This window comes from Triturus cristatus, chromosome 10 (assembly GCF_964204655.1).
Source record: "Triturus cristatus chromosome 10, aTriCri1.1, whole genome shotgun sequence".
Taxonomy (NCBI): Eukaryota; Metazoa; Chordata; class Amphibia; order Caudata; family Salamandridae; genus Triturus; species Triturus cristatus.
Window position 1 is genome coordinate 1067568466 of NC_140593.1, and position 26935 is coordinate 1067595400.

A 26935-nucleotide genomic window follows, 5' to 3' on the forward strand; every position below is an offset into this window, starting at 1 on the left:
TCCCTTGCGATCAGGATATAATTTCTTTCCTCTTTGAATAAAGATCTGACATCCCAACAGTATCTGTCACTGTGTGCCGATTTGTAGAACAGGAGTATTCTTACCAACACATAACTTATGGTTCTCTTCTTTAAGGAAGGAAATTCAGCAACTAACAGAAAAGGTGAAGTGTTTGGAAAAGGCAATAGAGGATGAGCGCAAAGAACGAGCTATTAAAGAACAGTCCTATAAGGTAAAGGATACTTTGCAAGGTTTTCTCAGCAATTTTGTCTTATGAAAAATATGTTGTCCTAGGTAATACTCTGATCTATACTAAAAAATAATCTTGCCAATCTTACTAGCAAAGTTGGTGTGATTCTGGAGTACAGACTTGCCTCAGGTGTAGTCCAGGCATGTTTCCTGCGTTAGATCTGGGGTTTTCACTGCAAAGGAACTTGTGTCCAAGGATGCAGATGTATTGAGGTCTCACTCTGCATACACCTGTCCCTGGTAACAATGATCTTGAGTGAACTGCGAGCAATATAATCTTTTTTCTCGTTGGCACGTACTGCCCAAGCTTTCCATTTGCTCGCTTGCTGGCTTATGTCCCAGTCTACTCCACGATTGCTATTTACTGCCTGTTGTAATCAATAGATTGATTTTTCTATGTACAGAATTTTAGTTTTGGATACACAGTAAAAAATAGGTACACAAATGCATGGTTCAGGTATATGTCCTGATGTACAGATTCTAACACTCCAATGTAATCAGGGTTGGTCTCCTCTTAGTCACTAAATTATGAAACAAACCAATGCAATCACACAAACAATTGATTTATTTTCAAACTCTGGTACAGATAATGAAGTAGCCCCTAAAACAGATGCCATCACCCTAAAGGATAATTTTCCTACAGTTACTAGCTATAGAATTAATCAAGCCTTGGGTCAGTAACTAGAGTCTGTAGAGTGTGTGTTAAAAAAGTTTTTTTCTCCAAATAATGTCTTGTGGGAGAAATGCTGTTTTCCTTCTTCTGCTTTAGGTGTAGAAGCCTGCACTGTCGTTAAGTTTTGCTGTCATACAAAGGGTATTTACAATCTCTACCATTCCCTCATCTTTCATAATAGGGGAAGTCTAGCTTGCCCCCTTCAATGCACTATCCATGGGCCTGGCATGCTGCGTCTCCCTTCAGGTCATTTATTTATGCCTTACCACCCAACACCAACCAAACTGTCAGACCAGGGCGATTAGCCAATGTGGATGCAAGTAAGGTGTAATCAGTTGGAGTAATTGCTCAGGCTTCCACGAACACTGTCTGATTAACACACATGTGATATGAGTAGGGAGCAAAAAATCATGACAGAAAGTCAGTGCTAGGAATTGCAATTAGTGGTATCAAAATGCTATGCAGAGATGCCCATAGTGCCGTCCCTACATAAGAAATAACTGCTTTGATACTTCTGCATTCACAATCGTTGTTGGTGCCGTAGATGAAGCTTGGTGGTTGTTAAGGTTGGGGAGGCAAATTGAGAGATGCAAGATTGGCTCTTCCAAGGGCCTAATATATACAGAGGTTGCCTAAGGCTTAGCTTGTATGGTCTTATGTTCAGACGCTTGAAGTCCTAGAGTAGATATTTTAAAGGTAGGATTTGTGGACATGTGACCTTTTATTGTGGGTCTGCCTGCCCACAGCTGCTCGCCTAAATGGAATTAGTTTTACTAATCTAACAGCCCATGTACCACCTAGATTGAGATACACATGTATATTCACACTTCCTGTTGGCATGTAACTTCTGTGCCGTAGCAAGGCGCCCAGGAACATGCTGCAATGAGTAGTCTATGTTGATCAAACAAAGGAGAGAAAAAAAGTGTGAAAGAGGTGTCAGAGCTAATACCTTAGCATTTGGTGATGGTAGTCTGTTGTAAATTTGTGTCAATGTGTGGTTATATATATTTTTTCACAGAAACAAACTGGTTTAAGGGACGTTGTAGTTGAGAAACCCCGTATTCTCCACTGCTCCCATTGATAGGGTTCCTGAAAAATGAGAAATACTACACGGCCCAAACCTTGTGAGTGTGGACTGATTGATCATTAACCAAGCTGGACTCCCTCATCGAGGACGGGCACTTACGACCCTACCATCAGTTAGTAGAGGAGTATGGACTCCCCCAGGCCAATTCCTACTACATAGGCAAATTAAATCTAGCCAGCAGCTGCCCGCTTTGGGACCCAGTCGAAGGGGAACCACCGACACATACATACAATACTCCATATGGGGTGAGTAGACACTTAGTCACATGGTTGTACAAAGCCATCCGGGAACTTGTACTCAAACCACTAATCTCGCTATGACAGACATGGGAGGGAGACATAGGCCGGCCGCTGAATGACAAGTAGTGGGAGCAGGCCATAGAATACCCCCAAAAAGTATCCAGAAACGCACGTTTTAAAAACATACATGTAACATCTTACACAGAGCTTACTAACACAAGGGCGCCTACAACGTTTCTACCCAGACACGCACTTCCTATGTCCTCAATGTCAGGCTCCCGAAGCGGACTTTAAACACATGTTCTGGGGGTGCCCTACCATACAACAGTACTGGGACTACACTCATGAGGTGCTCCGTGCAACAACGAATATTACCGTGGTAAACTCGTGGGAGGCGTGCACACTGAGCGTGTTCAGGAGACGCAAAACAGATAAGGTGCATTTCCGATTTATGTCCCTTTCACTACTACTAGCAAAAGAGGAATAGCCATGTATTGGTGAGCCCCGGAGGGACCCCCGGTGGAAGCCTGGGTGGGTGCAGTTAAGAAATGAGGCGCGGAAGAGGAAGAAGCGATATGGGATGAGGAAGTGAAAGGAACATGTAAGCGCCTAAGATGGCGGCCGTCCACGAGAAGACTCTGGGGCTATGAATGGAGGCAACCCAAGGAGCTACAGCATCGCGTGGCCCCCGAGACCACTGAAGGGCATGCCCTAGATTGATGAAGCGAAATCCCAAAGTCACATGTCTGGCCAAGGTCCGACTTGGAGGAGGCATTAAGGATTCCAAGAAGAGCATCCCAGGGATGATTCATTCCTGCCCTGGGAATTCATCAATGAATGATCAATGACGATGCCCCCCGGACAGAAACCGTTGAATATTATACATACCACGGAGGTGGAACACCATGGCTCATACCTTGTTGGAACTTTAACAGAACTTTCAATGGACATTTGTCGATGCCACCTGGGCGGATACCAAACTGTCTGTACTTACCTCGGTGCACGAGCATCCTTGGCTGATGCCCGGTGGAGCTGTCATATGCAGCTATAGAGTCTGGCCCTGGCTTCACCCCCTCGGCCGTCACCTACCCAGCCGGACATCTGTCATTGATTTCCTTGTTTCCCCCGTTATTTCCTTCCCTCCCCCCGTGATTCGTGACTTAATTGATGTAACTATGTAACCTGTAAAACTCAGATTCTCATTTAAAGCGCTCTGATACCTCCGGGTCTAGCCTGCACTAAACTTTTCAAATAAATAAATATCCATGGAATGGGCACAACTCCTACACCAATTTAAGCAGCAAAACACATGGGAAGAACCACCCGAGACATCCCAACCCCAGACAGTACCCAATACATTGATAGGGCCTGACGACAGACACAACAAACTGGGCGGAACACAAAACAGGGAGACTGATACGAGAGCCGGCCATTTTGGCGTCCCTGGACGCCACTATGGCGTTCGACACGCTTGAGTGGCCATATATTTGGGCGACACTGGCGAAGTTTGGTTTTGGCCCGGGATTCATTGGTTGGGTGAAATTGTTGTACTCCGGACCGCTGGCGCAGGTGGCGGTGAACGGTAGAGTGTCGGCTCCGTTTGAGCTGGGCAGGGGCACGCGGCAGGGCTGCCCATTATCACCGCTCCTCTTCGCGCTTGCCTTGGAGCCCCTGGCGGAGTGGCTGCGGTGGCACCCTTCTATCCGTGGTCTCCGATGGACCCCCGAGTATGAGGATCGCGTATCCCTTTACGCTGATGATATTCTTTTATACCTTGCTTCCCCGCGTAAATCACTGATTGTACTAGTTGATGTTTTGCACTCATTTGGCCGTAACTCCGGCTTAGTCATCAATTGGGCTAAATCTTGTGTGTATGTCCTTTCCGGGGAGGCTCCTATCCTTCCGCGGGGTTGTCCTATCCAGATCGCTCCGCAGGGATTTAAGTACCTGGGTATCTTCATTACCCTGGACGCGGGGGCCCGATATAAACAGAACTTGCTCCCCCCCCCTCCAGCGCCTGAAGGATGACGTGGCGCGTTGGAGGCGCTTGCCGCTCGGCCGTGCGGCATTGTTTAAGATGATGTCGCTGCTACGTTTCCTGTACGCTTTACAGAATACGATGGACGTTGTCCCGGCGCGCTACTTTCGCGAGGTGGAGAGTCTGCAGCGACGCCTGTTCTGGGAGGGTAGGCCGCGTATCGCCCTTGCGAAGCTGACGCTCCCGTGGTACGACGGGGGGGTCGCCCTCCCAGACATCAAACGGTATTACTGGGCCTCCCAGCTGGCTGCGATAAACCACGGCCTTTATGGGCCCGCTCTTAACCCGGCCTTTGAAATGGATAAACTGTTACTGCTGGGTGGCGACTATAATCGGGCGCTTTATTCTAGATCGCTTGACGCGCGTTTGACGGGCCCTACGCGGGTCGCGGTACGGGTGTGGCACGCGGCAAACTTGGCGATGGGGTGGAAGGACCGGTTGACCCGGGCGACGCCACTGTATGCATCTGAGCGGCTGGGCTCCCTGTGGACCTCGAAGGGCTTTGAGAAGTGGGACATGATAGGCATCAGCAAGGTGGGCGATCTCTGGACGAGGGGGGGATTCAAGACGTTCGAGGTGCTGCAGACGGAATTCCAGTTGCAGGACAGGGAGTACTTTCGATATATGCAGGTCCGTCACGCGCTGTGCTCCGTATTCCCGGATGTTGCCTCCATCCCGGAGTACTCCCCTCTGGAAGATAGAGTGCTAGATGGGCATGTGCCGGATGGCACGATTTCATTAATTTACAAAAAGCTCATCAATGATCGCTCGGGACTGCTGACTAGCCTTCGTGAGGCGTGGGGGGCTGATGGATTGGAGCTGGATGACGAGGACTGGGTGTCTGCGGTGGCCTCCCCTTAAGAGGTGGCCATACCGGCTCGCCTTCGCTTCGTCCAGCTCAAGATACTCCATAGGGTCTATGTTACGGGGCCGGGTCTGATGCGTATGGGCTATGCCGTGGACGGGTTGTGTAAGCGTGGGTGTGGTTCTTCGGGGACCTTTCTCCATATTTTGTGGGAATGCCCGGAGGTGGCGCGATTCTGGCGTGGTGTGCATGCGGTGTTGCAGGCGGTCACGCATGTGACGCTGCTGCCCGAGCCGAGGAGATGTCTGCTAAATGTGTGGGAGCCGATCGACTACTCAGTGCCGCAGACGTGGTGGGTGACTCTGGGATATAGGGTGGCCAAGCGTGATATTGCGCAATTGTGGGGTTCCCAGAGGTTGCCAACTGTCTCGGCGTGGAAGGACAACATGTATTGGTGTATGTTTCGGGAAAAGGTAGTGTATGTTGCGAGAGGTAAGCCTGGGAAATGGGTGAAAGTGTGGGGCCCCTGGAACACCTACCGTGGCGGAATCTGTACCCCGCCGCTGACGCCTGATCTGTCACTGGCCCCGTCTCCTTAGTCTGCTTGTCTCCCTGGTTCTGGGCATTGAGTTCACTTTGTCTCCGTCCCGACCTATTCCCCCCCGCTATTCCTGTGGATCGGTAGGGTCCTCCCCAGGGGAGCTCATGCTGCTGCTTTGACTATTGGTTGCCTTGTGGATTTGTTTTTCGTTTCTTATATAAAAAGGAAACCGTTGTGTGGGGTCCGGATGGTGTGGCTGCCGACGCTTCTTTCAACTCCTGTGACCTCTCTTCTGCCGCAGCGTGTGTTTACTGCTTGTATTATATGCTCTCACTGTTTGCTAGCGGCCGGCCTGAAGGTTGTAGGCCCATCTTTGTACATCTTTTGGATTCTGTAATAAACGGTTTCAAAAAAAAAAACCAAACAGGGAGACTGCACAACAGACAGCACAGTTCGCATAGCCCCATGATCACTCAAGAGTTTTAACCACGCCCCCTACACCCGCAGCCGTTGATCGCCAGATTACCACGAGCACTCACATAGAGGACCCCCTTTCCCTCTTTCATGCCCCCTCACCGATCCCGCATTATTACCCCAGTTAAATACCGAAGTTACTAGTTAGAGATACAAGCCGGCAGCTATGGTATCGGCACCAGTTGATAGGGAGAGTCGCCCATTCACCGGGCCATTACATAACGACTCCCGGTAACGGTGCAGGCAAATATAGCTCCTAATACAGGGGGGCATGAACACAGGAACACCACAGAAAGCACATACTCAACGCAGACCGTACCAATGTGCATGTAACATCGGGAATGTAATAAAGATGAGCGGCAACTAAGTACGAAGACAAATACCAATGCAAATCGCTAGCTGAAACTATACAAGTATATATGTGTAAGTAATTCAAGTAAGAAGTACTGCCTAACTGTATCAAAACTGTTAAAACCGAATAAACAAATTTAAAACAAAAAAAAGAGACGCTGTAGTTAGGGAATAGAATTTAAAAGAACCTTTGAAATTCTCTGAAAAAGTCAGAGGTTACAAGGAAGTTATAGTTAGGCTCAGATTTCACTCGTACAAAAACCCCAGAAATTCAACAGTTCTAGTTACATGAGCTAACTATAATTATGCCCCTGCAATGCACTGCTTATGACCTCGCATATTACATCACTCATGACGTAGTCAGTAACATCACTGATGACATCACTGGGGACATCATCCTGTTTACTAAAAGTATCTGAGTGTTAAACGTATATACTAAGGTAGAACAAAAGTTAATTTAGTTAACTTTGTGTACTACTAATGAGTAATTCTATTTTAAAACATAGTTTATGTGAGTGTCTGTGTAACTTTATATCTCAGTGTGTGGCTGTACGGATAAGTAAGTGGGTGTGTGAATAGCTGTATGGGCGAGTAAGTGGCTATATGAATGTCTGTATGAGTAAGTGAGTGGGTATGTGAGTGCCTGTATGGGTGAGTAAGCACGTCTGAGAGAGGCTCTATGGCAGAGTATGTGGTTGTCTCAGTGACTGTTTAGGTGACTGAGTATATGTGTTAGTATCTGTATGGGTGAGTGACTGGTTGTGTGAGTGCCTGTACAAGTGAGTGGGTGTGTGAGTGGCTCTATGCATGAGTGAGGAGCTGCATGAGTATTTGTATGGGTATGTGAGTGGTTACGTGGGTGTGAAAGATGTTGCATGGGGCTGTGATTGAGTCTGAGTGGTTCTGTGGATGATGTAATTAGTGATGGCACTGACCAGGTCCTGAGTGACATAATATGTGAGGGCATAGGGCATAAGTTATAGTTAGCTCAGGTAACTATAACTGCTGATTTTTAGGGCTTAATAAGAGTGAAATCTGAGCCTAACTAAACCCGTTCCAGTAACCTTTGTTTTTTTCAATAAATTATTAAGTTAAAAAAAATAAAATTTCCTAACTAAAACGTTCCTCTAACCTTTGTTGTTTTCAGTGAATTTCTACCGTTTTTTAAAATCTATTTCCTAATGATAACGTCCCTGTGACCTTTGTTTTTTCAGTGAATTTCTATGGTTTTTTAATGTTATTTCCTAACTGTAACCTGTAGCCTTTGAGAGTGAGTGTGCTAGTGAGTGCATGAGTGTCTCGGATGGAAATGTGATTGTCTCATTTGGTTTGTGAGTGGATGCATGAGTGTCTGAGTGGATCTGTGTGTCGGTGTGTGTCTCTGAGTAGGTCTGTGAGTGGGTTAGATAGCATATGAGTGATTCTGAAGTGGGTGTATGAGTGTCTGATTGGGTCTGTGAGTGGCTGTGAGAGTGTCTGAGTTGTTTTGTGAGTGAGTACATAAGTACCTTAGTGGGTTCTGCTCCTTTTCTGCCTTTTTCCTGCTCACTTCTGACCTTTCTTTTGCCTCTTTCTGCTTGTTTCTGGCCTTTATTTTGCCTTTTTGCTCTATCCGGATCTCGATTTTGCCTCTTTCTTCTCATATCTGACCTTTAATTTGCCTCTTTCTGCTAATTTCTGACCTTTAGTCTGCCTCTTTCTGCTCGTTTCTGGTCTTTATTATGTCTCTTGCTCCTTGCTTCTGACCTCCATTTTGCGTCTTTCTATTCGTATCTGACCCCTATTCTGCCTTTCAGCTCGTTTCTCATGTTTACCTCGCCTGTATCTGCTTGTTGCTGGCCGATATTTTTCCCAGTGAATTTATTTGAGATGTCATCAGTGATGTCACTGACCATGTCATGAGTGATGTAATATGTGACGTCATCAGTAGTGCATTGCGGGGGCGCGAGTTATAGTTAGCTGAACTAACTATAACGGGGGAATTTCAATGGTTTTGTACGAGGGAAATGTCCAGCTAACTATAACGCCCCTGAAACCTATGTTTTTTTCAGTGAATTTCTAAGGTTTTTTAAATGCTAATTCCTAACTATAACATACCTGAAACCTATGGTTTTTTAAGTGAATTTCAAAGCTTTTTTCAATGCTAATTCCTATCTATAACTTATCTCTAAACCTATGATGTTTAATGATTTTCATAGGATTTCTAAATCTTTATTTTTCCGTGTATCAATTCCTTTAATTATGTTTTTTTATATTGCTTTTCACCAGTTTTTAAAGTTTTTTTCCCCACTTATTTCTTTTAAAAATTAAAAAATATTATTAGTTTTTAATGATTTTTTTTTTTAAATTGTAAATTTTTTAAAACTTTTTTAAATTTTTTAAAAATATTTTTATACTCTATTTTTAATACCTTATTATTATTTTTTTACAAGTTTTTTTTGGAGTCGCGCACCCAACGCGTTAGGAACCGCGCACCCTACGCGAGAGAAATCGTGCACCCATCGCTATAGGATGCGCGACTCCTAATTTTACCGTAAAAAAAAAAAAATAGCCCCTATCACTAATTTTTATTATCCCCGGGGACCCCATCCCCCGGGGCTTATAAAAACACGTTGGGGACCGTGGGGGGAGTCCCAACGCCCCCACGGTCCCAGCCGGCTCCCCGCGTCCTTCGGGAGCCGGCATTGCTTTTCCACATGGGGAGCTGCTGACATGCAGCTCCCCCTGTGGAAAAGCAATATGGTTTGGATTTTGAAAGAGAGAGTAGGTTTCCCTGCTCTCTCTTTCAAAATCCAAACGAAGTTTGCTATGGGAGGGCGGGAGACTCTCATAGCAAACAACATTGTCCTGGGGGTGGGCTCCCCAGGACACTGTAGGAGCCGGCCCTGGGGGGTGGTGGTCCCCAGGGCCCTCGAAGGATCCAGGAGGGGGGCTACGCAACTTTCAGGATAGGAGCGGACCGGAGCTGGCCAAAAGTTTGGAAAATTTCAGGAAGATTCATCAACTGGCGCCAGACTTATTGGGAATATAATGTCGCGGATTTCCTATGGAAAATAGGTCCTAACTATAACTACCTACTGGCGACCGCCAGTAGGTATAGGTAATATATATATATATATATATATATATTTTTTTTTTTTTTTCTGTGATGTACTGTTACCTGTAATTATCCAAAGTATTATGAAAGTATAAATTATGGCTTTTCATGGAATATTGCTTAGTAATGAATCAACCCTTCAGTGCCTTCAAAAGGGTTGGGCTCAGATGAGCTCACTTCAAAAAGCCTTAGTTAATTTCCTCACAAGAATTGGGAACATGAAGATTAATTGCCTAAAAGTGTCAATAACACTAACTACTTTGTTTTGGAGCTGATATTGTGTTTTAATAATAAAAAAGGTCAACACTAAACGTAGTAACTAAGTGGTGTATCAAGAAGATAAAAAGGATTGTTTTTAACATAAAACAAGTCGACATTTCAGTGTGCTCAAAAGGAACTATACATTTCAATTCAATTGCTGTTCTGGACACAAGTTACACAGTTATTGCATAATTGTTCACAACGGTTACGGTGTGGGCAGGTCATCTGGCGTGGGAACAGCTGGCTGGATACAGATATTGCCTCGGTATGCATTCCATTTATTCCATATGGAGGACCACTTACGGGGACATCCCCGCGAGACATACACGGTCTTCCGCCTTAACATGCACCACTCCATGTCGGTCTTCCATGACCCGATTTTGGGTGGCTCTCCTGTTCCCCACAATTGCGCGTTGTTTCTTTTTGCCACCATTAATCCCATTGTGACCCAGATCTTATCTTTACTGGTGAGGTCTGTAGGCTCCCATACATTCAACAGACATCTCTTAGCTTCTGGCTGTAAAGTGACCCCGAGCACCCTACTCATACACTTGTGTATCTTCAACCAGTAGGACTGTACAAGCACACATTTCCATATTATATGCATAAATGATCCCAATAGGCCACATCCCCGTCTACAATTACCCTCCTCCACTTTCCCCATTTTGACAAGAGCAGGTCTAGTGATATATACTCTATGGAGGATCTTCAACTGAATCAGACGCAGCCTAGAAGAGATCGCCACCTCCCGCGGAGACGCAATTGCCTCCCCCAGTCCTCGTCGTCTAGCTCGAGCCCATCCCCCTCCCAGCGCTGCCTCAAGAGTGTCAGGGGGTCTGAGGTGTTGTTAATCAACTTCTTGTAAGTCAAGGAAATCGCTTTATCCGGCAGATAGCCATCAAGTAGCCTGTCCTCTAGTGGCGAGGAGTCCAGAAGGGAGCTGGCACTGGCCAGGATCGACTGGAGTGCGTGTCTGATTTGTAGATATCGAAAGTGTTCCTTGTCACCAAGTTCGTGGCTCTGGCATTTTGTGAAGAATGAGACCAACTCTCTCCACCCACCCGCCCCCCCCCCTCCACCCCCCCCAGAGGTCCCCGATTTTCGAGATCCCAATTAGGTCCCACTTATCAAACCCCTTTATGTTGCCTAGGTTGCCCAGCTGTTCTGCATCCCATAGTGGGGTGGCCATCGTGAGCTTCCTATCCCATCCCAAACTTTTATTTGCGGTGTGCCAGATCTGCACTGAGTGCCTGCTAGGGCCCGTCAAGAGGAACCTATGTGGTCTAGAGTACAAGGCCCTGCTGAAAGCGCCCCCTGGCAACAACCATTTATCCATTCTATAGGCAGGGTCATCGTGTTGGCGGTAGGTGCAGTGGTTGATCGCCGCCAGATGTGAGGTCCAGTAGTACCTTCTGATGTCAGGCAACGCAATGCCCCCATCGTACCAACTCAAGCTTAATTTCCGTAAGGCAATACGGGGTCTCCCCTCCCAGAATAGGTTTCTCTATAGGCTCTCTACTTTCCGGAAGTACTTTACTGGGACAGGGTCTGGGGCATTCTATAGTGCGTAGAGGAAGCGTGGCAGTGACATCATTTTAAAAAGTGCTGTCCTCCCGAGAAGCGAGAGTGGGAGCATCTTCCAGATTGCCGCATCTCGCCTCAGTCTCTGCAGTGGGGGAAGCAGGTTGCACTCATATCTGATTTTGGGGTCAGTTGCTATAAAGATAACCAGATATCGGAATCCTGGCTCCACTGTCTGTATAGGGCAGTCCCGGGGCAGGGAGGGGGGCCTCCCTTGAGAACACACATCAAGGATTTACTCCAATTGATCTTATACCCAGAATACCTCCCAATGATCGTGAAGCTATATAAAAAGGATTGTTAATGTAGCTTTACTTGTATTGTGTTAAAAATTTGACAATGGAATTGGATTCTCAAAAAAAAAAATATAGGGAAAACTTGTACCTAGTAAAATTGGACAGTCTAAGTAGAAAAAGGAATACCAACCTTTGCCATTTACCTGTGCCCTAAACATAATCTAAAAAGATCATCGGCTTGTACTGGCACAACGGTCATATGTTGGCAATTTTTAATATGCTTGACTTTCTCTTTTTCAAATACTTTCAAAGCATATTTTCACACCTTTGCACAAGTGCTGTCATACTTTAGTGAATAATTAGTCTTTGCTGCAAGTTTAATTTCAACATGAACAATGACAGCTGGTTCCGATATGTTATTATGTGAAATCTCTTATATTTGTACCTGATTTACATTTGAACACGGACACTTTAACACGCCGAACAGTCATGCCATACCATTAAAATATGTCAGCAGCTTGGACATTGATCCTTCACGGTTTTTCACTTCCTCACAATACTCCTGGCTCCCTCACTATTTTTAAAGTTTTCCTACATCAATGTTTGCCAAACTATAGGTCAGTTGTGAGCCAAATTTTGTGGGTCGAGAAAGTCCAAGCAATAAATAAAGATGCCTTTGAATTCTGTATTTATCTGGTCACATTCATTGTGCTTCAAAGACAAAGGCCAAATGTCATACTGTGTCTTCTGACAAATTGATGCTTATGTTCTTTAAGATGGGGATTGGTGTTTACATACTTCTACTTTGCGGTCACAGAAACAAAATAAACTGAATTATGTGACAATCCTGCTGGGGTATAAGGAGTGTGAAAGGAAAAAAAGGTGTAGCATGTCATTTTTTGTAACACAAAAAATGAAAATCCCTGTAGATGAACTCTTCACATTCAGCTGTTAGAACAGTAACAATGAAGCATATTTTTTGTAATTCTAAAGTTTGATGGAAACAAATATTTTAATAGGATTTAAACAAATCCAGACCCTTTACTTGGTGATGCACAAATGATACATATATCACTTAGACTCGATTTCCACACATGATCATGTGTGTGGAGTTATGTTTTATCAGTAAGACTGTGTCTGTGTAAAATTAGTGGCCACTTCAATGGAGAGTGTGGCAACTGCAAATTCACAGTGTGCTACTACACAATGGTTTCTGTACATTTATTATCCTCCCTGCTCACGTCCATTACAGTTAGGAAAGTCGCGAAAGTTCATCATTCTAAAAATTGAGTTGTGCCTCTAAGACATTTGGGGAGCACTGCCACTACATAATTAATTGATTTTATTTAGCTGTCTAAAAATCTATTGTTGTATATTAACTCCGTTCTAAGCACAGCTTGTTCCCAGTGAATGCTTGTTGTGCTAGAAATTGTATTGTAAGGTTTTATTTAATTGTAAGATTTGATTACTTACCTGGGTACGTAATAAAAGAGAATGAAGCATAAAAGATGGTGCTAAACAATATTAAGCAACAATGAGAATATTTATTTTGCGTTTGTTGTTTGTTACATGTTCTGAATAAATACAAATGTAAATTCCATTGTAAGTACTGAAACCGAAGTATGTAAGTGTGCTAGTGTTAAGTAATAAAATAGAAGTCACATAAATTGTTCCCAAAATAATTGCTTTTAAGAATAAATGTTGTGAGGGTGATCTGTTTTCATAGGTGGCGCTAAACAGTGTTGCTGTATGGGACAATTCCAAATATACCACTTTGCTGGTCCCCTTCAGAGTGCCCACTAGCATTATTGTGATAGTGATAGTACATTTTTACAAAGTCTGCTCTTTCTCTTTACCATCCTTGCCTTACAGCAGAAATGTATTAAGCTTCCAGAATGTGAATAGAGAGTAGAGGTCAATTACCTTCTTCTGTACCTTTTTCCACTGCAGGCGCTTAGGGTGAATTACTGGTATTTTCTCTTGATATGCATCTTTATCACGCTGTGCATTTTTGTGTTCACAAGTTCATCTTGGCGCTTTACATTGTTTTAGGAACAACGAGAATCCCCTGACTCTAGAGTTACCAGTCCACGATCTCGACCCTCTACAGCAAAAAGGGTGGGCTCTGCAGCATCACACACAAAGTCTGCTCATTCTGACTATGGAAGGGAAGAGAGAAAAGAGGAAGAGGCAGCAGAAATTATTCAGACCCACTGGAGGCAGTACAATGACATTGTAAGCCATTTGACAATTGCCGCAGTGGTTACAGACGATAGTAGGGATTATCTGCTGTACCTGATAGTCCAGACGTATATGTGTGTCTAAATGCATTATTTATTCATGGATATTTTATAAAATATATTTTTTGTAAGACCTGTTTAAAAGTAGTGGCACAGTGCCGTAAAGTACATTTTCTCTGACAAAAAGTGAGTGTCTAGGTCAATCTTTAGTCTGTTAACAGAATGCCATGTAATATTGTCCTGTATGTTAAAGGGCTACAGTAAATTGTGTCCAAATGTTTTTTTGGTATCTTGCTTTCTCAAACATGAGTTGCTGCATCAAATAACATGTTTTATCCATATCCAAAAAGGGTAGCATTAACAGAAAGGATGTCCAGCAAATGTTCTTGGATGTGTCCTGAGAAACATTTGGATGTGTTATGAATTGAAACAGTTGATTATTTTTGCAATGTTCTGCTATGAAAGCAGAAAGGCGTTTTTCCTATTTAACCCTGGACAGAAAAAATATCCCCTTCTCCTTCAATGTTTATTACATTCTTGCATTTACTAATTACCTTGCTGAATGATGGTAGTAGATTTATACATGCAAGATTTGTTTGATCTTCAAGGGTTCTTTTAGAATGTTTCAAAGAGGCCCTTTTCGTTGTCCAAGCCAATGCCATTTTGATATCACGCTGAAACTTATGGTAAACCTCAATCTCAACTGGGACCCAATTCAGCATATGACTCTCGTTGATTTAAAGTGTGTGGCCCACAAGATACTGTTTTTGTGGCCATCACTTTGGCTAATTAGGTTGGTGAATTTCAGGCTTTTTCTGCCTGTAGGCCTTTTTTAGACTTCCACATAGACAAGATTGTACTTGAGATATGGCCTTCTTTAATTAGCATTGTTATCTCTCATTTCCTTATTAAATGTAAAGGTCTCTTTCAAGATTTGTCTCCAAATTTAATGAATTGAAATCAGAGGAAACTCTTCTAAATGTATATGGCACAAGAGCTCTCATTTAATGAATGTATAGAGTTCATCTGGCATTCTCCTAGTTTCTACATGCTATGAAAGCACTCCCAAGCAACATCAGGCTTGGAAATCCACTAATACTCCTATATCTCCAATTGCTACTTTAAAAGGAGTTTGTGTTATTGAGTAGCTCAGTTGATGTCTTTGCAGCCAGGAGACCTAATCTTCATTTCTGCTATTCACATATGACATAACAAATGGTGGATCTTGTGAAAATCACTTTACATCTGTGTCTCACTTTCTTTTGAGCCAAATTGCAGTGTTTGGAATTAAACAGACACGTTAGTAAAGAGCTATATCAAAAATAACTGGGTGGATCTTTGTAAGCTAGAGATGATTAATTTTTCGGTGTCACTCATTCCACTAGACTGCATCTGACCCCATGTAGATACCCTTCTTTGCCATTTTCATCTTACTTAAGGCAGTCACTTTGACCTCATCATAATCCGTCTGTAAGAACTACTCTTCAGAGTCAAGTTCTATAGTCTCTTTATCTGTTTGTATGGGTTTTGTAGAGTGCTAGAGAAGACTGTTGAAACTCGGACAACCAACTTAAGGTGTTTAACCGTGCGCCATGCTGAGCTGATAAACAGTTTGGGCCTGAAGTGCTCTGACATACCAACATGCTCCTGCAGTGCATAGCAGTGTCTGTATTTCTAGTCTTCTTAAGCTTTTCTATCACCATTTACCTACTTTCTATACCCACTGCTCCAGTGCATCTGTTGTACACCTAAATGGTGGTGCTATAGGAACATGGTGAGTCATGCAATGAGTATGTGGGTCAGATTGAGAGCTCATGAGTTAGGTGTGTTTGTGCTTCCTGGGTTTTCTGCTTTAACACAAGTTACTGACCACATTATGGAGCTTCCTCTCAAGTTACGTACTGATGGGCGTTTTGGACTAAGAATATGTCTGTTGTTACACAAATGAGTGTTATTTGATTACCTTTTCATTATGACTTTTCAATTTCTTGTTGTATGTAGTAAAAATGAAAGATGTGCGATTGTGTTAAGCTGAAGTACATTTTATTTTTCAGAAAGAGACTGACGAAAATGCTGATTTTGAGAAGGTAAGCAAGTTTTTCCATTTGTTAATTTTATCTGTTTTTAACTCTTATTTTTACTATGCTTCACAGTTTTTTGTGTAGGCTGCTAATTGGGTCATCATAGATATTAGACATTCTGTATAGAATAATTCTTAAGGAAAGAGGAGCTGTGGCAAAGAAATAGGACTATGAGAAAATAGAACAATATTACAAAATAAATATCCATCCCTCACAAAGAGAGAGATGTATGGTTGATATGTTCAGGAAGGCAATATTCAACCCAATATTGAAATGAACAGGACACAACTCTGATTTCTTTTCTTTTTTTGTTTATATTGTGTGCTCTCAGCTTAATGGCCTTTAGAAAGCAGGGCTGGTGAAAGAGGCTTGTTTCATAGGTGTGGAAGAGATGTTGGTTAAAACTTAATATAGTTGCTCTCCAAGCTCATAAGTTCATATTTGTAGTCTGGAAGGTGGATTTGCTGGGTTATCATGTGTTCTATGCACCAAGGTATTTGGATGTAAACTTATGGCAACAAATTTAGCAAGCTTTACGTTGTATGTTCTTTTAGTTAACCCCGTGCTAGTTTGTCTGGTACAGAGGTATTTTGTGACTTTAAAATGTTTTCTTTTTAAACAATTGTTTACAATTAAAATAGTTGCACCATAAACAATCAATATAAATTTAGCCCTTTGCACCAAACAGGATCAGTGGATACAATTTTGTATTTTATATTTTAAAGCAGACTTCTTTAGTGCAGAGGCTTAAGAGCATGCTTTTCAAAGGCAGAGTCCCTCTCTTTGTGAGCGGGAGGATGACTGGCAGAGAAGGGTCCGAAAAAGAGCTAGTACCACTTCAAATTTAGACTTCCCCGGGGGGGCGTGGCTAAGCGCCAGGGAAGATGGCCGCCTAATTTCGAGCTCCGTCGGAGCGGCGTCTTCCCCCGAGAAAATCCGTCCAACATCGCCCATGCAGAGCGGTCATGCTGTGTGGGAATCCTGCTGGTGACCTGTGGTCTTAAATCCTGAGACCAGGGGACCTGGGGATGCCTCCGCCGCGAAGTTACGGTGGATGAGCCGGGTGGCGCCCGGGAGCAGTGCGGAGGCGGGCAGAGAAGCGCACGCAACGTCCCGGCGCGGCGGCCTGTCCTGAAGTCTGCGGCCTGCATTGGGAGTTCCTGTCGGCCCTGCATTGGAGGCGGGCGCGGCGCCTGTGGGGGTCGGAGGCAGGGACCGGCTCTGGGCGGCGGAGCGCCGCCTTCCCCGTGGCGGCTGGAGCAACGGCCCGGCGGGCCCCGACAACAAAAGTGGCTGGCTCTGAGGTACGGACACGAGGCAGCTGGGTCTGTGGACAGTAGGGGGCGCCCAGATATGAGTTCATAACCGGAGCAGTGTGGTTACCCCTGGAGTCTGGGTCCTACACGACCAGCCGACGTGTGAGAGGCGGAGCAGGGTGGAGGACCGGCGCGGCATGCCCTCGGAGCGGCGGTGGGGGCTGAGCTGAACTGCTCCACGAGCTTCCTGGGCCTCTCCCCAGCGGGCCCCCATTTGAGCACACTTCGAGGGGGAGCGTCCATCCCGCAGGGCCTGAGGATGGGGCCGGGCACCCGGATACTGATCCTTGCCGCCGCCGGGTGGGGGAGCCGGGTGCGGTAGCCGAAGAGGGGGTGTGAGGCGGCCGGCGGGAGGACACCACCGCTCTACACCTGTTGGTCCGCCTTCGAGCTGCCGGAACTGGTCCTATCGGCGGGGGAGACCCGTGGAGTGGGCGTCTGGTCCGGAGCCCCCCCCCTATTTTCGGACTGATCGGAGGACATCCCGGGGGCGACTGATTGGCGAGGAAGATCTGGCTGGCACACAATAGTCCGACTATCCTGCCTGCAGGGACCCACCAGCGGCCGGGTGGCAGTTGGCGCTGCGGGGCAAGGAGGAATCGCAAACTCTGACGGAGGTGCACCGTTCGACGGCGTGCGGCAGCAGCCGGCCTGCGGAGCGCTGCCAGATAGGTGGCCTAAATCACGATTCGCTCTGGTGAACAGTGGCTTCGCGTGGAGACCTCACCATGAGGCCTAAAGGAGCGGCGGCGGCCCAAACAAATAAACTTGACAAGTACGCAGTCCAGAGGCCGGCCGCTCAGAAAGAGGGGACAACAGGGGGCGGGAGACGCCGGCGGAACCCTCCTTGACGGCCATCATGACTGCCATACAGACCCTGGGGACTACCCTCGAGACTAAAATTGACAAAATGTCCATTGAAATGAACCTCTTGCGTACAGACCTCAATAAAACTTTGGACAAGGCCAGAACTAATGAGACTGACATCGCGGAACTTAAGGCCTCCTCCAAGAAACTTGAACAGAGGGTCAACGAGCTTGTTCATCAACACCGCCAGGTGGCCCTGAAGCTTGAGGATCAGGAAGGGAGGGCCCGGAGGAACAACGTCCGCGTGGTGGGTGTTCCGGAAGGTTCGGAGGGGCCTAGCGTGGACCTATTCCTCGAAGACCTGATCCTCAACAGCCTGAAACCTAAGCGGCTCTCTGCTATGTTCTCTGTTGAGAGGGCTCACCGCGCACCCGTCCCTAAGCCTAAATCCGGAGCCCCGCCGCGAACCATTATCGCACGGATCCTCAACTACAGGGATCGGGCCGCCATCCTGCAGGCCGCTAGACAGAAGGGAAAAACGCGACGGTCAGATTCTTTCCCGACTTCACGCTCAAGGTGCAACTAGAGCGACGATCGTTTGAAGGGGTGAAAGCAGCATTGCGGGAGAGGGGCATCAAGTACATGATGTTCTTCCCAGCGAAGCTCAAAGTCTTCGATGGCAGCAGATCCCTCTTCTTCACTACGCTCTGGCCACGTATGCCGGCTTCACATCGGGATCCCGAGGGGTGGGCATTCTGTTGCGCCGTAACTTTCCAATGGTAGTTCAACACACGAAAACGGACCCGCTGGGCCGCTATGGAGTGCTCACGGGGAAGTGGGCAGGCCGCACACTTAACTTGGTGACGGTTTATATTCCACCTGGTCTCCAGAGTCAATCCTATCAGGATCTGGGGGAACTCCTTCTCTCTCTTCCCGAAGGGCAACTCTTAGTTGGGGGAGACTTTAATGCAGTAGTGTCTGGTGACTTAGATAGACACCCGCCGCGTAACATTGCACCGGGGCAAATGTGGCTCTCCAATTTGCTGGAAGCGTATGGGCTGGTGGACCTTTGGCGCTTGCCCACTCAGCTACAATATACATTCTTCTCGGGACCACATCATACATTCTCCAGGATAGACTACCTTCTTACTCTCCTGCAGCATGACACTGCGGTTCAGGACGTCAAACACTTGGCAATGGGTATATCGGACCACTCCCCGCTGTAGACGCATCTAACAATCGGGGAGCAGAGGGTGGGATGCGTGGCGCCCATAAACCCCTGGTTGATGCGTAACCCCGAAATTAAGAAGGCACTCACTCGGTCAATAGATCAATATTTCACCAAAAATGTTGGGACAGTGGAAGCCCCAACTACCCTCTGGGAAGCATTTAAGACTGTAGTGAGGGGGGAGGCCCTCTCAAAAATCGCCGGACAGCGTAAGGAAAGGGAAGCGCAGATGCTTGCGGTGGAGCGGGATCTTCTCGCACTGGATGGAGAGGCGCAGGTGCGTGGGACCTTAAAGGCCCAGCATCAAATGCAGTTGAAAGCTGCTGAGTATAAGGCCCTAGCCACGGAGGCTGCGAAGACCCTAGCGAGAAACAAAGGAGGCCGGCTATACGACCAAGGAGATAAGGTGGGTAAATTAATCGCCTGGTTGGATAAAAAACAAATGGCACAGAGGGTGATGGCCGAAATCCGTTCTGCAGGGGATTTCCCCCTGACCGAACCGCAGGAGATAATAGACGAATTTGCTGCGCATTTCAAAGGAGTGTACAGCAGAGGTTCGGACCGGTCAGAAGAGGACTCTGCTGCGCTACTGGAGGACATTAGGTTGCCTGTGCTTTCTGATGAGGATCGCGATACTCTGGACGGTGACCTCACCGTCGCCGAACTTGCAAAAGCTTTTAAGGACCTGCGGACTGGGAAGGCCCTGGTACACATCTCAAAAGTATGTTCGAAGACAGCAAAGCGTTGGGGAAACTACCAAGAGACCAACGCATTGCCACACTGGTGGCTATCCCCAAAGATGGGAAACCCAGGGACTGCTGCTCCTCCTACCGGCCAATATCATTATTGAACGCTGAGCCTAAGATACTGGCTAAGCTCCTTGTGAACCGGGTCAAACCAATAATCACTAAACTGGTCCATCCCGACCAATCGGGCTTCATGCCGCATCGAAATACAGCCCTTAATCTGCCACGGCTCCATGGCGTGATGGGTCGCCGCCATACGATCCAGGAGGATGTGGTGGTGGTATCACTGGATGCCGCTATGGCATTTGATACGCTGGAATGGCCCTATATGATGGCGGTCCTTACCAGATTGGGATTTGGTCCCAACTTCGTTGGGTGGGTGCGCCTCCTATATACCGAGCCTCTGGCCCAGGTGGTGGTGAATAATAAGAGCTCCAAGGTTTTTGCACTCGATAGGGGGACAAGACAGGGCTGCCCCCTCTCACCCTTGCTGTTTGCACTCTTCCTGGAGCCTCTGGCAGCCTGGATAAGACAGGATCCCTCCATACGAGGGCTGAGATGGGCGGGGGGATGGGACGACAGGATCTCGCAATATACAGACGATGTCCTGCTATACCTTGCCTCCCCCTCTAAATCCCTCCGGGTGGCACTAGACATCTTTACAAGTTTTGGGAAAAACTCCGGTTATAACATCAATTGGGGAAAGTCATTGCTTTATGTGCTGCATGGGGCCCCTCCTTCTGTTCCGCGTGGTTGCCCGATCCCGATAGCCACGGAAGGGTTCAGATATCTCGGAATCTACATCTCCGAAGATGCAAAAACACGCTTTGAGAATAACCTCAGGCCACCTCTACAGAGGTTCCAGAGGGACATGGCAACCTGGAAGAGGCTCCCGCTGTCGCTGCTGGGTCGTGCGGCCCTTTTCAAAATGATGGCGCTGCCGCGGTTTTTATACGTGCTCCAAAACTACCCGGATCTGGTCCCGCACAAATACTTCGCAGATATTGAGGCCACTCAGCGGGACCTGCTGTGGAGTGGCGCACCGCGCATAGCTCTCCCGAAACGTACCTTGGGGTGGTACGATGGGGGCATAGCACTGCCGGACATCCGCAAATATTACTGGGCAGCGCATCTCTCGGCTATCAATCAGGGCACGTATGGTAGTGGGGATGACCCCGGGTATGGGATGGATAGGTGCTCCTCCCCGGAGGAAATTTTGAGACTGCACTCTACTCGCGACCTAATAAGTTCCACCTCACGGGGCCTACAAAACACTCAGTCCAACTGTGGCATATTGTGAACCGGAAGCTAGGGTGGGCTGACAAACTTACGAAGGCAACCCCGCTCTGGGTGTCAGAAAGGCTCGGGTCGTTGGGACGCACTAAGGGATTCCGCAATTGGGATCTGATCGGTATATCCCGTATAGGGGACCTTTGGGGGGCCGGGGGAATGGTGTCCTTTGCCTCCCTACAGCACTCACACGAGTTGGCACACTCGGAGTTCTTCCGTTACATGCAGGTCCGGCACTCTCTTCAATCTAACATTCCACCGGGGACAACGCTCCCGGAATCCTCCCCCTTAGAGGATAGATTGCTTGACGGCTACCTAACGGAAAGGGCGATATCCCTCACATACAAAAAACTCCTACATCACTCCCCGGATCCACTGGGCTCCCTCAGGGGGAAATGGGAGGCGGACGGCCTGGAAATCGATGATGAGGAATGGAGGGAGGCGCTCTCCTCCCCCAAAGAAGTGGCGATATCGGCAAAGTTGCGGCTGATACAGCTCAAAATACTACATCGGGTGTATGTCTCGGTCACCAGGCTAGTGTTGATGGGGAGGAGTACAGATGGGCTCTGTCGGCGACGTTGCGGGGAGAGGGGGACATTTCTACATATAGTATGGGAATGCCCGCAAATTCAAACATATTGGGCAAAGATACATGATTGTATGGGCAAGATTTGGGAGGTAAAGTTACGGCCTGAAGCTAAACGGTGCCTCCTGAACATTTGGGAGCCCACGGACCTATCGGTAAAAGGCAAATTGTGGACAACACTGGGGCTGGTGATTGCAAAGCGTAACATAGCGCGCCTGTGGGGGGCGGGAGCGCCCCCATTGATTGGGGCATGGAAGAAAGACATGGACTGGTGTATGCTGCAAGAAAAGATAGTGTATGTTTCGAGAGGGTGCCCTGGGAAATGGGTGGCGGTCTGGTCTCCCTGGAATACATACCGCGGTAACATCTGCAAACCCCCTAGCTTCCCCCCCTTGAGGAAATGTCAACCCAATAAAATGATGATATTGTCTGTCCCTGCTCTACTATACCATATTAAGTTACAAGAATGTCTATGGGTCCAAGGATGAACCACTGTAACACCAATGACCGAAAACTGTGAAGCGACCAACATGTTAGTTTGTTAATAAAAAGAATTAAAAAAACATTTTTTAGACTTCCCGAGTTTAGCCATTCGATGGGTCACCTCACAATCGTGATTGGGTGGGATTGCGTCCGAGAGATTTGTGTAAATCATACCATCTCTCTTAATGCTGGATTGCAACTTCCAAATGGTGGAAGATTAAACTTGCCATCCTCTTTGGGAAGAGCAGTTTGCAAGGGGACAATAAAAATGCTACACATAACTAGTTGAAATAGAGGCCTGTGTCTCCCAGGCCTTCCTAAATATGTGTTAGTCTTGCAGTTGGCAAACAACCGGCTACACAGATCCATAGAGGACAGAAATGTGTGATAGGAAAGTAACTGTATGGGAAATGAAGACCCAGCCCAAGTACGACATTGTGCCTCATCTCCCGTCCCTCTCCACAGCCCAACCACCATCAACTCATCTGTGTGGGTTAGGACATAGCATGAGAGTCAGCTTAGCACTGGCGGGGTTACAATGAGCACCTCTTCTTTGGGCAAGGCAAAGGAACACCCTATGCAGTATGGTGATGTGTGGGGGTGAAGCACTAGGAGTATACATGTATTCAGATCCATGGTTAAATAGTTGGGGAGTAGGATACCACGGACCTTTACAAAACTACAGAGCAAATATCAACTAACCCTAAGACACGTTTTAGCCTTGTAACAACATACATTTTTGCACAATACAGAGGCTATCCCATAGAAGCTGCTTCATGGGTGTATACATATTGTTAAAGCATATATCCATAATATATGGTTTATTGCAATAATTATCTCTTAAACCCTGAGTATGTCTGAGAAAGCAATGAGAACAGAAAGATGAATGAAGAGTGGGGCAAGGCACTTCAAAACCACAGACAAAGGGATAATTAGCTCAAAATATTGAGAACAACAATTTGAGTATCTGAATGGGTTGTAGCACTTCTAAAGCTTTATTGTGCCACATTGAGTGAAGCAGATCTGTGTCTTTGTCAAAGTATGGAATTTGAAATTAATAAGGTATTACAAGATTAATATGGTCACAAATAAATAGGAATTTAAATTGGATGGAAAGGTAGCTGCCCCATGAGGTATGCCACAAGCAATCCAGAAGAATGAAAGGATCCTATGTGAACATTTTGAAATTCCTCATGTGTACGATTTTCAAACGCATACGTTTACACTGAGCTAGTTCTGCTATCTAAGACATCTAGACTAAAATAACGTTTTTAATCTGACCATGTAGAAGGCTTCAGGTAAATAATCGAGAATCATTGCTTCTGATTCCCCTCATTGTTTATTTTGATGGATTAGTCTACTAGCAGATTGCTCACCTTAGAATACTCCTCCCAGGCTTCAGACTGGTCTAGAAACCTTTTCCCTAACAATCACTCTACATCATGCCAGGTGGTGTGATGCTGCCTCCAGACGTGATCTCCCTAGAATATGTTGGCTGTCAAACTGTGTGCTACCATCTATTGCAGTTTACTCATTCTTCATCTACACTGTCCAGAGCAAGATACTGGTGAGACACTGAAAGACATCAGTGTCTCACCAGTATCTTTCTCAGTTTTCGACAGCGGGTAGGCCAAGTGTCCCCTCAAAGGACCTCAGCCTTCAAGCCTTGCAGGTCGTTCTGCAAGAAGAGGAAAATGTCCCTTTCAGACAAATGTATGTGGTGACCGCGGTTGGGGCATGATGCCTCAACTGTGATTCTGACACCTCCCTGCACCCAAAGGCCATCAGTGAACAAGAAGGCTAACTATTTTTGACTAAGGCCCTCCGTGATACTTCCAGATAAACTCCCTCTCCCAAAGAGAACATTCTGCTAACAGAACAAATCCAAAAAGTGTCATAGGAAGGAGAAACCTTCTTCCTCTAGGAAGCAATTACGTCCCTGGACCATTCAGACTCTCTAAGGTCTTCTCGTAGCAGGACTCTTCCTCGAAGTTGGTTAACCCAAAGCCTAAAAAACTAGACCGGAATTCACCAGTCCTTTGGACAAACCGGACCCGGTAGAGTCCTTCCTTCTTTTCAGTGCAGCCCTGCTTCCTTCTGGGATACTCCTCAAGGGAAAGAAGGGTCTGTTCCCAAATGATTGGCAACTCTGTTGGCTCTGACTGTGATGCCTCCTAATACAACCCGTCCTCAGGCCTAACATCTATGGCAATGTCAAAACCTGTTAGTATGCCATCCCCAGTTTGTTGAGATCATCTTCTACACTTATTTGGAAGGCGATAACAATACCACCCACAAAGCCAACTCTGGCGCTGGCCAAGGAGTCAGTAGGGGGTGATAGCCAACTTTAACGATAAACCATACTGTAAGCACCAACCCAGGGCCCAAAGGGTTGCTTGCTTGGCACAGGTTTATTTTTTGTTCGGATTCTGATGTTTTGGCTATGAAAGATAAGGAACTAAGGCCAGCGGTAGGATGATGACTCAGCAGTTGATTACTTCCTTCCTCCTTATAACACTAATGCCAGAAATTACGTAGTCTTACAAAATACCAGTAGCCTAGATATTTCACTTGAAGGGGATACTTTCCTCCCATGGCTCTGCTTCGGAGGAGGTTTAATGTTTTACAACAGTAGTTCTGAAGGCAACAGAAGCCTTAGAACTGACTTAGCTTTTGGCAGAAGCAAAGTCTAACATTCTAATCGAAATCTTCGAATCTTCCACAGCCCTTGTTTCTGTTCACCAAGGCTCCTCTAGACCTATTTTGGCTTCATAGAGAAAATCCACAGACAGATTACCAGATGACAGCCATGCCCTGGGAAACCCACACTTTTTGCCCTCCCACCCATTGCTAGAGAGCCTGATCGTGTTCAAAGGAAAACTCAAACGAAAAGGTTACTTTCCAGCAACTTGTCTCTCCATGTGACTAATGCCACCTGCCTTTTAGGACAATTTGTTCTTGCCTTACGAGAACAGACACAATGTGCTATTGTTAGCCTGCTTTGAAAAAAACATTCTACGACTTGGTGAGTGATGGCGTTGATGCATTAAAACAGGTCCTGAAATATGGCATTGGCCAAGCAGACACATTTGCTCAGACTGTTAGCATGGCTGCCATGCTGCTTCAGCATGTTTGGATGCGTTCCACTGGATTTCTGGGCAAAAGACAGGCTATACTCAAGGACATGCCTTTTGAGCGAGACTGGCTATTTGAAGAGAAAGCCAACTCTTCCTTCAAGCGTTTCAAGAACAGGTGGGCTATGGCTTGCATCCTGGCCTCCACGGCATGGCATTTTCACCAACAGTGCCAGAATGCCTTCAGTTATTCTAGGGTTGTGATGTCCTGACAAACACAGCCGTCTCAACCTGTCCAAATATCACAACAAAGCAGGTATGACTCTAAGAGGAGCCACCAGCAAAAGCAGCATTTCCCGCCCCCACTGTCCTCTATGGGCGCTACCACTTCCAAACCCCTCTGACTTCTTTCCTCCCTCAAAATATCACCTTCTGGTGGGAGAGAGGTTTTTAGGTTTTGCTACTTGGTAGGCGGCAATCACAGTGATCCTTCCGATTTGCCTGGATATGCCATTTTATTACTGTCCTCTCCACCAGATCACCCCCCTTTATTCAGATTGTGCTCACCAGCTCATACCTTCCACCTGGAGACATGGAAATCGTTACCTTACAGGAAAAAAGGGCCATAGAAGTGGTGCATGTGGAAGAGATGGGCACGGGTTTTTTTCCCTTTACTTCTTAGTCCACAAGAAGGGTGGAAGTTTGAGGGCTGTCTTGTAGCTCCACCTTTTGAACATGTTTATCTGGCAGGATTAAGTTCAAGATGCTCTCTCTGAGCCAAGTTCTGTTAGGTTGGAACTCCCAAGATTAGTTGATGTTAATGGACCTCCTGAACGCCTACTTTCTTATAAGTTATCCCTGCCCACAAGTGCTTCTTGAGGATCACAATGGAGTCCCAACACTGTAAGTGTACTCTCTTCTTGTTTGGACTGAGGACAGCCCCTTGCATTTTTACAATGGTTCTAGTGTTAATGGCAGCTTCGCTGTGGAGGTCAGAAGTCTGTTTCAATATTTGGCTGATTAGCTTGCGAGTGTGCAGTCCCCAGGGGTTGGCCCAGCAGATGATGGCTCTTCCCAACAACCTTGGTTTTACCATCAACCTCCAAAAGGTTCAGCACACTCCCACACACCGAGTCTGAATTTTTTTTTTTACACAGAGGCTGACTTCGAATGGCGGGGTGCATATATTTGGATAATGCTTCTGATGTCTTACTCCAGCTCGGATCCTGGTCCTACAGGTTTTTTGTCTGCTAGGCCTAATTGCCTAGTGTATTTGGCTGGTGCGTCACAGTAGATGAGAGCACTCCAGTGGTGTCAGTGGATGCAGTGGTTGTGGCACCAAGGAAGTCACTTGGCTTAGATATAGATTTTCCAGGTGGTGCATCAGAATCTGCACTGGTGGATGGATCCCTCTAAAGATTTTAGGGGACACTCGTCCAACCCTGCTGTTGG

General features: G+C 46.4%; 1 protein-coding gene across 2 annotated transcripts in view; it reads left to right on the plus strand.

The window, feature by feature from the left end:
* The window catches only part of IQCE (IQ motif containing E), a 285773-nt gene that overhangs the window by 170026 nt on the left and 88812 nt on the right, over positions 1-26935 (plus strand). For both annotated transcript variants that reach the window (XM_085629211.1, XM_085629212.1), the window contains 3 exons: positions 136-232; positions 13685-13867; positions 15927-15959. In XM_085629211.1, coding sequence (XP_085485337.1) covers positions 136-232; positions 13685-13867; positions 15927-15959 — 313 coding nt within the window. The remainder of the gene's footprint in view (positions 1-135; positions 233-13684; positions 13868-15926; positions 15960-26935) is intronic.